This window comes from Pelmatolapia mariae, linkage group LG17 (assembly GCF_036321145.2).
Source record: "Pelmatolapia mariae isolate MD_Pm_ZW linkage group LG17, Pm_UMD_F_2, whole genome shotgun sequence".
Lineage (NCBI taxonomy): Eukaryota > Metazoa > Chordata > Actinopteri > Cichliformes > Cichlidae > Pelmatolapia > Pelmatolapia mariae.
The window spans coordinates 26,421,362-26,433,485 of record NC_086242.1 but is presented as its reverse complement, the minus strand read 5'-3'; the positions used below and the strand labels follow the sequence as shown (position 1 = coordinate 26,433,485).

The 12,124-nt window shown below is 37.3% G+C and overlaps 1 protein-coding gene and 1 long non-coding RNA gene across 3 annotated transcripts in view; one reads left to right on the top strand and one right to left on the bottom strand.

Moving 5' to 3' along the window:
- The first annotated feature begins 591 nt into the window (after positions 1–591).
- LOC134646637 (pituitary adenylate cyclase-activating polypeptide type I receptor-like) overlaps positions 592–12,124 on the top strand; it is a 74,782-nt gene continuing 63,249 nt past the window's right edge. For both annotated transcript variants that reach the window (XR_010096776.1, XM_063500493.1), the window contains exon 1: positions 592–848. Coding sequence is in view for 1 of the 2 variants with exons in the window: in XM_063500493.1 (XP_063356563.1) it covers positions 747–848 (102 nt within the window). In the remaining variant the exon portion in view is untranslated. The remainder of the gene's footprint in view (positions 849–12,124) is intronic.
- LOC134646777 (uncharacterized) lies at positions 10,264–11,580 on the bottom strand. Its single transcript, XR_010096790.1, has 3 exons — positions 11,472–11,580; positions 10,573–10,621; positions 10,264–10,276 (listed from the first exon to the last, which is right to left on the bottom strand). It is a non-coding gene; the product is annotated as an uncharacterized LOC134646777 (long non-coding RNA).

Sequence of the window (12,124 nt, the reverse complement as noted above, 5' to 3'; positions counted from 1 at the left end):
TTCTATCATGGATAAAATATGGGTTTATGAGATTTACAGATCATTGTATTGTGTTTTTATTTACATTCCACACAGCCTGAACTACCTTTTTGGAATGGGGATTGTAAAGTGATACGCACAATACTCAAAAAGCAACTATGATTCAGTAATATTATGGATATGATTCTGTAGAACTTTTATTTTAGGTATTTGGAGTACAATTTGATGCAAAACCTTTGTACTATTTGGGTATTTAAACAGAACCATAATTTAAATCTTAACAACTCTAAATACATGTTTATCCCTTCCTAAAACAGGTATTCAGTGCAAAATGAGGTTTAAACTTTTGTGCATACATTTTTCAGGAGATACATCTGCATGGCAGTACGGAGCCTGAAAATTATCCTCAGTGTTATCCGTTTATGCAATTAGAGTAAAAACCTCGAACCTATGAACACACCGTTTTTCCTGCTCGTGAAGACTCCACTCGCTGTCTTCCCTCTTGTCAGCGCGCATCTGCGTCTGTGTGTTCTGCTCCATTTCAGGGAGGAGCGCAAACTGTTTGGCTCTGTCCAGCACCGGCTCCTCTCCGCGTGTAAATGCGCACTGTCTCACTCACCGGACACTAGAGAGAGACCGGGCGGCATTAATACCGGCGAACTGCTCAGTTCATTGGGTGTTGACAGTCGTGGAAATTTAAGGAGGAAATAGTTTGTTGTAATCTGTTTTTTCTACTTTTCTACATGCACTTTTCAAAGCGAGCATAGATGTCATCGCACAGCATGCTTATCTCTGGAAGCTCCCGATTGAAATGGACGGACGCATTTCTTTACTTGGGTCTGTTCATGCAGTCGGCGGTTTGGGAAACGGTGAGTCCAAACGCACAGCTTAACCTCATCTATCTTATCATAAGGAGAGTTGGAACATGAAGTAATGTGTCTGTGTGGGTGATTTTAACACGATTTCAGTCACATTGTTTTTATACTGACATGACTTAAAAGATTTGAAAATTATTTTTCAATCAAATAATATCCATTATTTTACTTTTTATTAACTTTTACTTTTATTCACTTTGTACATTTATGAATGCTTTCATTGTAGTAGTGGGACTGTACATTGGGTTTACATGTTATCATGAGTGTAGCCTTTGTTTGAGCATTGAGGAAAGGGAATTAGGGATCCTTGCCGCTTTAAATTAGAAGTTAGAGACTAACAGACATTTTGTGTGTGTAAAGCTTAGAATACAAATACAATATGAACAATAAAATAAACAAAAATGATAGTAACTCTACAGTATGTATTTGTGACAGATTCTCTTGTTCAGCTTCAGTCTGGGAGTTTAAAAGAAACATAACACGTTTTAGACAAAAAAATAATTGTGTTATCCTGTTAAATCAACAGTCATAATACTATAGGCAGGCAGGATTAATAAGGTTTTCTGCCTAATGCTTTTTATTATTAGCAATTAGCCATTAGTCACTACCTCAATGAAAACAGATGGCTGATATATCTATTGAGTAAGTGCTAATAGTTATATAGTTATATGCTGTTGAAATGGGAGCTTTACTGGCCTCTCAAAATTCTTTAAAGTGTTTTGAGCATCAACTAGTGCAGCTGCTGGTGAGAGGCGTTTGTCTGCATTTATGATGCATTATTGGAAAAGAGGTGCTGTGTGAAGATTTGTATCCGCTGGAGGAGGCGAAGACAGCACTATTGGCAAATAGGTGTTTAATATGATTCAAAATTTTAATATCAGTATTGATTAATATCTGCGTGTCAGTTTGTTGTGTGTGTATCATACTTGACTTTAATTTTTCCCTCATTGTGTATCACAGTAAATAGTCTTCAGATGTTGATTTCCAGAGCTGTTATATTCTGCAATGTAAAGAGAACACACAAAGAAGTTACATGTGCAATCAGTAAAAAAAAAAGGCATGCACTGTTCAAAACAAACCAAAAAAACGCCAAACCTTTGAGCAACAGATTTCCATCAACCTTAAGACTCGTAATTGCAATGGTATAGAAGAACCAGATGATACCTCTGCACTCTTTTCCCTCTTCTTGCTACACCATCATATCTCCCCAAAATGTCACCTGAGCAGATTCCTCCATATTTTGTTGTAAACAAATTCATTTTTACATTAGATGGACTTTTGTGTAAATGGTGAGTTATACATGGCGCTAGCATTTTTGTAAAGAGCTAAACTATTAATGTAATAGAAACATCATCTAAATTGTAAAATATATATTTTTAAATCAAACTCTGCACTGTATACATTTGCATCAATATTCTAACATCTAACATTTATTTTGTCATAAATAAAAAGAAAAGTATGTTTTAAACAATTTTATAAATTAAATTGTTATAATAATTTTCTGCTTCCAACGTAATCATGAACTTATGTGAAAATCACTAATATCTGCATGAGTATTTCTAAAAATTTCTCATCAGTATTTCGAATCATCGCATCCATCATAATCACAGAACGTGTAGATTAGGAGTTGTTTTCTGATATTGACCTGCTGCGTTCATGTTTGTTTGGCACATCTGATTCGAACTAGGATGATAATTACTTGCTAGATGACTAATTTGTCTCGAGTGGTGTCAAATCGCCACGAATCATGTGACTTAAGAACCAATACATGCATGTATTGCATGTCTGTCTGACTTTTGTTTTTCTGCTTTGCTTTTTCTTTTCTTTATAACGAAAAAGTAGAATTTGAGATGTACCTCAGCCATCAAGAGGAGGACTGGATTTCAAAGAACAAACTCGTATAGCTCAAATAAATATTGAATAAATAGTATCTCCTGTGACTCCATTAACCCTCGTTGCTCACTTGAGTCTTCTCTGTTTTTGGCTTCAAAAAGTTTTTGCAGTAATGAGAATGTAGAAATATTTTCTCCCTTTTTTCCTATTTCTACTATGCATGTGGGGGTGTGAAATTCAAATGGCGTAAACAATTTAGTGTGAAGCACATTTCTTTTGCATTTTGTCCTTATATGAACTTTGATTCAAAACTTTGATTCCATAACTTTTGGGGTTATGGAGTGATTTGTGTCTTTTCCCTGATCCTGAATGCTCGTAATAATCCTGTGTTGCCTCTTCATTTATTAGCTCTTTGCTCCAGATAAAAAGATCAGATTGTCATGGACTCAAGATGCCTTTAACCCGTTTTTCCTTATATTATATATCATTTTATAGATGGCAGCAAGATCAGTATCTCTTGTGAGTTACTGATCAGCTGGAAAACTTTATTCAACAGAAAATTACTGCCTTTTATTACTTTATTGCTGATATTTTCAGTGTAAGGTACAGTAACAGTCTTTACTTAAAACACTGGGTTTTTCATATTTCTCTTTCAAAATCCCTGCAATCCATATCTGACACAAAGGCTTTTGTCCAAAAACATTTACAATGACCACATGGAAACACTTGATCTTGATTTAGTCTGCAAACATGAGACGGCGCCTGCAGCCGATTGAGATTATATAGGTAGTCCAGCACCTTCCAGGCCTGCACATTCGTAAGTGCAGTCACAAGAATGTATTCTGTATCTCCCAGTACAATCTCAAGTGTGTGGAGGAAATATCAGAAAACTGGTCATAACACTAGGGGAGCTGGACAGGGCTGTAGAAGGGCATCAGTCAAGCAGCAGAATTGCACCAGGAAAAACAGGAGGAGCATTGCCACTTGCACTGACCTACAAAAACTCCAGTAGGCTACGTGTGCATGTTTCTGACCAGACAGAAACAGACTCAGAGAGGTTGCCGTGAGGTCCTGAGGAGGCATGTCTTTGAAGGACATAAACTTCCATAGGCTAGCCAATAAATACTCTAAATGCTGTTAGGTATGGAGATATAATGCTCAGACCCATTGTCAAAACGTATATTGTTGCAGCTCTCCCTGGATTCCAAACACTGTCTATATACATTACTGAGCCATATGATGCAATTAAAAAATGAAAAGAAAAATTAATAACATAAAATAAAAAAAATCCAGAGAAAATTGTAACTTGTACAGTAACAAGTTGAGTGCACTCAAGCACAAGTCTAAATGGTTTTAGCATCATGCAAGGTGTTACCATGAACCATAACCAGTACATATGCACCAGGCAAACATCAACAATAGCTTTTAGGTGAAGAGGTGTTCTGGTGTAAGTCCAATATTGATTCTTCTGTCATCCAGCAAGTCTGTCTCTATAACAGATGAAAATTTTAGCCAGAGATTTTTATGAGAATGCTGAGTGAACCAAAATGGGAATAATGTGGACTAAAAAGTAAATCATAAAGATATCCCAGTGCTGAATAAGGTAATTGTTCCTAGTTTGTTTGATAATAGGAGGCACACATACAGTACAGTACAGTACAGCTTTGAAATGTTAGTTTTTGATCTCCATGAAGTTGTTTTTCAATACTACATTCCCATTTTGAGTGCATGTGCACACCAGTGAGGCCACAGACATCCCTGCTAATGGCTTTACACGGTTCCTCTGATCTACAAGCACTACATAACAAGGAAGGGAGTTATACAACCACAGCTGTCTTCTTCTTCCCTGCTGTGGGTATAAACATGAACGTAAATAATGAAGGTTTAAAATTACCGAGAAAATTCAACATTGCATTTAACTGATGGAGAAGAAAGCTGCTATATTAGAATGATATGTATCAGTTAAGTTCATAAAGGTGGGTTCAATAATTTCTTAGGTTATTTAATATAAAAAAGTAGTGCTGTCAGCGTTAATCTCGTTAAAATGACGTTAACGCCATAACCGCATTAACGCGGCAAATCTCCGTTAGCGAGTTAGCATGGATCGCCCCGTGCTTGGGGCTGCACGGCGTTAACGAGCTAACTGCACTAACGCGCTGACGCTGTGCAGCCTCATGCACCGGCCAATCCGTGCTAACTCGCTAACAGAGATTTGCCGCGTTAATGTGGTTATGACGTTAATGTCATTTTAATGAGATAAACGCTGACAGCACTAAAAGAAAGTATATTGTGTTCATAAATATGCATAGATTACTGTGTAATTATGTCTGTTATATCAAGAAATTGATGCACTCTGACAAACTTATTGTCAATCCATTAAAAAAACATAGGAGCAGGTTTTTGGTTTGTGGAAGCCGCCATGTTCCGCCACCATATTTAATATTTACAGTGGTCAGGAAGGACATTTTTCTTCAGATGAATTCTGCATTTTTTGGATGTGGCTAGAGACTGGCCACATACAAACACTAAAGATCAAGGAGAGGAGAAGTGGTGTTTGCATGCCATGGAGGGAGATTTCAATTCATTTTTTTTTCTGTTTGAAAAATACAAATACAACTACCTTTAATATCCTAATAGCAGGTCTTGAGTAACAGCTTGTAGTTGTAGATTGTAACGTTCCTATCGCCTGCAGAAGCCTCTCCCATTAGACATCAAATGACCTGTTACCCTCTGTCTCCAGCCCAAGGCAAGTTCTACCTTAAAAACAAGCTGTAAAATGCTAAAATCAATTCTAAAGGCCACATGTAACCAGTGCAGAGAGGCCAACATGAGGAAATGTGCCATCATCCTGTTAGAGCCCTTCTGATGGCTGCGTTTTTTTGTTGAAACCGAAGGCAGTCAATTGATTTTTGGGGGCAAATAATGAGTGACATTAACTCAGTTGCTGAAAAGACAGGAAGGGCTTTTGTGCCTTGAAATGAAAATATTGACTTCACAGTTGATTTTCAGCGTACAGATGGTTCACTCTCTTGTATCTTATAAGAAAGTCTGATTTTAGAGAAAGTAGTTTATATAATGCCAGCAATTTAGATTTAAAATTTAATTTAAAAATGTAAAAAGTATAAAAAAAATGTTTTAAATTTGATTTAATCCTTTCACTCCTCTGGAACCTACAGTAAGATAAACATGTGTCCTTTTCAAGTTTTTTTATTTGACCTTAACAACGGAGTAAAATATAACTCACATTAATCAAAATACCATCACAGAGGCAAGGAAGCACCTCGACTTTCTTTCATCAACTACAAGTGCATGGATTGAGCTGGAGTTCTTTAAGTATTTCCCGAAGCCTTAGATCACAATTTTAGCGAAAGGTTTCTATCAAAATATTACAGATCTTAAACAAACTACAAAGTGTTAAAGTTAAAATGACAAGGGCTGGTCTCTGGATCTATGGGTTAGCTTTAGATGAAGCTGGGTTTGCTGTTTCATTTACAGTCTTTGTGCTAACATGAGCAAATTAACTGCTGTACAGACATGAATATAAACCCTTAGTAATAAAGCAAACATGCATGTTTACCAACATGTGAGATATTTAACAAAGAGGACAGACAGACAGATTCAGAGACCAGTGTATGTTAAAAAAAGGGAATGCTAACAAGTGGAACTGACTAAAGATTGGCTGGAGGTGCCTGCAATAACGACCTGTTTTAGACAGTGATTGGATTTAAATGACACCACAGCCGCATAAACTGCTGCCAGATAGGATGGAGAGTTACAATAATTAAAGTGCTGCTCAAATGGCACTCACGCTCTTCTCTCTGAGTGAGTCTATTATTCGGTATCTGTTAAAGGAGAGAAACCATCAGCGAGCTTGTGTTGCTCATATGAGCTATTCCAGGTTCACTGCACATCACTACATTCGAAAGTGACACCCCGTGCTGCTCCATCAGACAGTATGTCATGTTACGATCTTGTTCGTATAAAAGAGGCTTGTTCTATAAGCCTACAGGGCAGATAAGAAAGCACTGTCTTGTGTCACAGTGAGGCTGTGCTGCCAGATCAAGTCTTCAGCCACGCGCACTCATGTGTTACTCCCGGACATTTGAACTATTAATGATGTAGGAGTTAACAGGCCACCCAGATGGAATACGTTACGGGAATATTTAATATTTTCACTGTAAATTCTCCTCCCTCGTGTACAGTAATATGTTTAAAGGGCTGATAGAAACAGTACTTAAAATAGAAAATAGCTGGTGGAAAGATGGCCTTCTATGTTTATTAATGATGGAATATAACAAGAAGGTTTTTATACAAGGATTGTAGTCTGACATCTAAGGGAGTGCTTTATGATTATGTGATTAAAATGAGTTGAATGGAATACTGTAAAAGTTATGATAATTATTGTACCAGCTCACACCAGAGCACCAGTTTACTTTCAGGCATGTGTCCTGACACACGTTACCTTCAACCTGCACAATCGCATAATTCTTATATACACAATCATGTAAGCTTCTGTTGTTGACTGGTTTGTACTGTATATTTGTAAATGTGTAAACTGGTGCCATCGAAGGAATATGTCCCGTTGTAAATCATTAACTCACCAGTCATCATGCGTTAGCTGAATTCTAGCAATTTCTGAGTAAAATAAAACTTTTTTTATGGCAAAAACAACAATTTAGCCAATCACTAAATTGGTTCATTTAGCCTCATTTACTTGTATTCATCGAGAACTATCATGCAACCAACCCAACCTATTGCCATCTGGTGGCCTTAAAATGTAGATTTTTAAACACTTGTAAAATAATAAGTAGGCTGGTTCTTCTTATAGTGCTTTTCTCTTTACACACTTGAAACACTTAATATAGCATATCTCATTCACACAAGTACTTTTCCCCCTACATCTTAGTATTTTCTATATGGTAAATGGACTAGTTCTTATATAGCACTGTTTTACTCTAACTGCTCAAAACACTTACAGAACTATAAAGCATTTTCTATGCTTGGTTTTTCCTCTACATAAGTGCTTTTTATCAAACAATCGTACTCTGATGGATGCATTCGAGAGCAGCTTGGGGTTAGTATCTTGCCCAAGGATTTTTGCTATGCAAACTGGAGAAAAAACAAAATCCTGATTTAGGTCAAGAAGAGTTTCTGCCCTGTAGCAGTGAGTGTCACTGGGTTGCTGTGAGAGCACTGGGTTAAATGTCACACTCCCCTGCAGTGTCACCATCTGATCTACAGGCAGGTGTTCCACTAGAGCTTCTTCACACAGTTTGAATAAAACACATCCGAAGAAATCAATTGCATGCCAAAAAAACAAACAGAACACACATACACACACACATGCAAAAAACAAACAAACGAACAAAAAAATAAAATTATTCACTTGATAGCAAAGTATGACACAAATTTAACTACAGGTTCCAGATGCTGTTGGAATCTACATTTTTGGCACATGTTACTATAATCTCAGATTTTTTTAGATCTAAGCTTCTGACATCCTCCTGTTTACATTCCTGAGAAGGCGTGAATATAAGTAAAAATAGAGAAGCCTTGACAGCAAATGTCAATGCTTTGAGAGGACGTCAAACACCCACATTTTTTGCTGTCATGGGTGCTCGTTACAGTTCATCCCAGGGGTTCATTTCAAGACTCCAACCTCTGAATGCCTCATCCAAAATAAAAAAGGACTTCCGGCTCGTGGCGGTGTCACGAGCAGGCAGCGGCTGATAGCGCTTTGGCAAATTCAGTGTTTTTTTTATGGTATATTGTTTTTTGACCCCTCACACCCCTCGTCGACCCCTCACACCCCTGATAGGACTTTTCTCCCTCTTCCCATCTGGCAGATGCTATCACAGCATTAGGGCCCAATAATCCAGACTGCTTTTCCCAAAAGCCATCAGAGTCCTGAACTCACTACCGGCTCAGCCACTCCCCCCCACCACACATACCCACACAAACCATTAACTGACTCTATTGCACTCCACATACCATTGCCTTTGTAAATACAGATGCTGCTCTATGGACAATCCTACACTTAGGAATATTGTTCATGTTGGTCACTTTATTTCACTCAAGGTCACTTTAAATCACTCATACTGTAAACTGCTACGTTGGTCACTTTAAACCACTTCACGGTTAGTGCACTGTAAAATCTAATTAGTTCCCAGAACTCAAAAAAATTATGGAAACTCGTTGCCTCAAAAAAATTGAGTAAAGCTTAGCTAAAAATGACTAAGTTAGGACAACTTATTTACTTTGAGTACTCTGTACAAGCTCATTTGTTCCCAGAACTCAAAAAATTGGATCAAGTTTACGTAAGATGACCAAGTTAGGGCAACTTACTCATTTTGAGTACACTGTACAGCCTTGTTAGTTCCCAGAACTCAAAAAAATTATGGAAACTCGTTGCCTCAAAAAAACTAAGTACAGCTTACTTAAGATGACTGTTAGGACAACTTATACATTGCAAGTCTGCAGTATTAAGAATAACTTGATATTTCTGACTTTCTGACAATACTAATTGTTTACCTACTGACAAACATTTCAAGTTCAACTAAATGAAAAAACAATTTGTGGTACCATGAATATGATTAAAAATAATTAACAACAATTTTTGCAATGATGTTAAAATGAGCCCAACTTTTATTTTCAAACACAACAAAGTATAACAGCCAACATACTGGACACTGTTCTGCTGAACAACAAACAATTATATTGCCATCACTGTTATAATCTTACAATGAAACAAAGTCTCAGATGTAATTATTCTGAAAATAAGTTTAGGCCTACCACAAGCTTGTTTTGTACTTACATTACTTATATAATCAAAATAAAATATTTATTGTTCTGTCACAAGTGCAGTCTCTAATTTAAACAACACATTTGTTTTTCATTCCAACACAGGAGCTGGAATGTTGTAATATTTTAAGGATGGCTTGTTTCCAGTCCAGGCGTTACTGCCTGAATGACTATCATGGATCGAGGTGATCCAAATGTAGGTAGGTGCAGAAGAAAGTCTTTAACTTCCCTTAAGTACAGTGGCAGTGGATGTGGGTTGGAGATGCAATGAGCTTGAACCTGCAGGCGACCATCTTCACTGACCACACCATCTGTGACGGAGGACTCATCTCTCCTGTTGTCCTGCAAGCAAACAATCATATTTTTTGGAACATGAACTTAATTGCTTTCTTAAAACATTTTTTTCTGCATTTGGTATAGAACAGACTCCAATTTAGACAATCTCAGGCTCCCTCCCCACCGGAGAGGTGACATTCAATGTCCCAAATTGTCAGTCTGGATAGCCGTGACCACCACGCAACACACAATAATGTCATGAAAGCATCATTTTAAAAAGGGCTATGCAAACATGGCCAATAACTTTCATTCTAATGATGTGCAAAATGATTTGGGCACAAAACAAATTTTGCTGTTAGAAAACTTGCAGACTTCACTATATACAGTGTAGACCCTCTAAACTAAGTTTGAAGAAATGCAGACCAAACTGTTGTTGTTTGTCTACTTACACAGCATGTCTTGTAGAATTAACTGGAGTCACAGCAACAGCATAGTGCAGTCATATCTCAAGTCTAATAACAGAAGACAGGAAAAGATCAGTAAAGAACGTCTTGATGCATTCTCAATCATCCAGGAAAGTAAATCTCCAAAAGTTGAATCTGTTCATCTGGACGTTTCTTCCACAAAACGCTACGTCCAGATGAACAGATTCAACTTTTGGAGATCAGTAAAGAAACAACTTCCCCAAACCAAAGCACAAATACAACAATAAGTAAAACAGGCTGATCTAAAATATGATTAAAGTTCAGCCTGATTAATATAAATGTCACTGACAGTTGCTAATATATTGGAAAACCAAAACACTTACCACTGAGTTGATGTCTTTCTGTCCAACAACAGGAGTGCTGGTCCCGAGCCTCAAAGACAGTAAGAAGCAAGCAGAGGGAGAAAAAACAGAACATATTTCAGAAACTGATTTGATCCTTAATGGCTGTGCAATCATTGTAACATAGAATTTGCTTATGTTGTTAAATAAAGGCTAGATTTGACATTAATAGATGCCACAGATGTTCAAAAGCTGCCACAAAGCATGAAAAAATAGACGTCTCCAAAAACGTCGGAGCATTTTTGCAAATATGTGATGTCTTGATAAATCGAGCAGATATTTGAACTTTACACAGCTACATTCTCGCCTGAAAATATCTTAAAAGTTTATTTTGTGACCCAGAAAAAGTAATAAGTTTTTCAGCGGCACTCCTCCGCCATTGCCGCGCTTACAAGTACGCACAGGCTCCGACAACCGGCCGACAAATGCGATCCTCCTTTTCCCCAGACTACCCTTTCTGGGTCACAAAATAACCTTTTAAGATATTTTCAGGCGAGAATGTAGCTGTGTAATGCTCAAATATCTACTTAATTTATCAAAATATCACATATTTGCAAAAGTGCTTCCACGTTTTCGGAGAGCTCTGTTATCCACCCCCCACACCCACCCCACCCCTAACGGCTGCACCTCCCAAAGAATTTTGTCTGGGCTCTTATCTCAAACGATTCAATTATTATTATTATTTCAAACGATCAACAGAAAATTTCACCGACATAGTTTTATGTAAGGTTTTTAAGGCTGTGGTGTTAATTTTTAAGTAACATGAGCCCAGCGGCAGCAGCAACGCTAGGCTAACACTAACTAGCTAGCAAGATTATAAACCTGGTGCTTAACTAAGAGAAGCCACAAATCAGTTTGAATAAGAGTAAACATTTACTCACCAAGTCAGTGTATCAGGTAAAGATCCACAGCAATGACAACAATAATATCTTGAGCTGAAGCTTCTCCAGGTTTGCTCAACATATTCCATAAAGAATGCACCGTGAACAGGCGGACTGATCCAGGAGGGAGGAGGACGGTAGTCACGTGGCATTTTCAAAACACATCTTTCATCCTTCCGCCCTGAGAAGCAAAACTTCCAGCTTACTTAGTTTTTCTAAGTTAAGACAACTCAAATTAATCGAGTTTATCAGCGTTTATGCATAAAAAGTACTGGTAACTTATTTAAATTGAGTTCTAATAACAAATTGATAAAAATTGAGTTCAGCCTATTTAATATTTTTAATTAAACACAATATTACATTTTACAGTGTGTAAGTTTACAATTGTAAATTGCAAAGTTAGACTGTTATTGATCCTTTTTAGCTTAAAGTGTATATTTACTCCCCTTACCTTAGTCTTAAAGTGTATATTTATTTCTTACTCTTCCTATGGAACTGGAGCCTAGTCGTCTCGTCTCTCTATATCCTGTACTGTATATAGCAGCGATGACAATAAAGTTTACTTTGACTTTAACTTTGAACAGTAGATTCTCTAAGCCGTCACAGGGAGAATGAAGCAAATATGTGCACTGGGAAGAAGAATGTTGAAACCA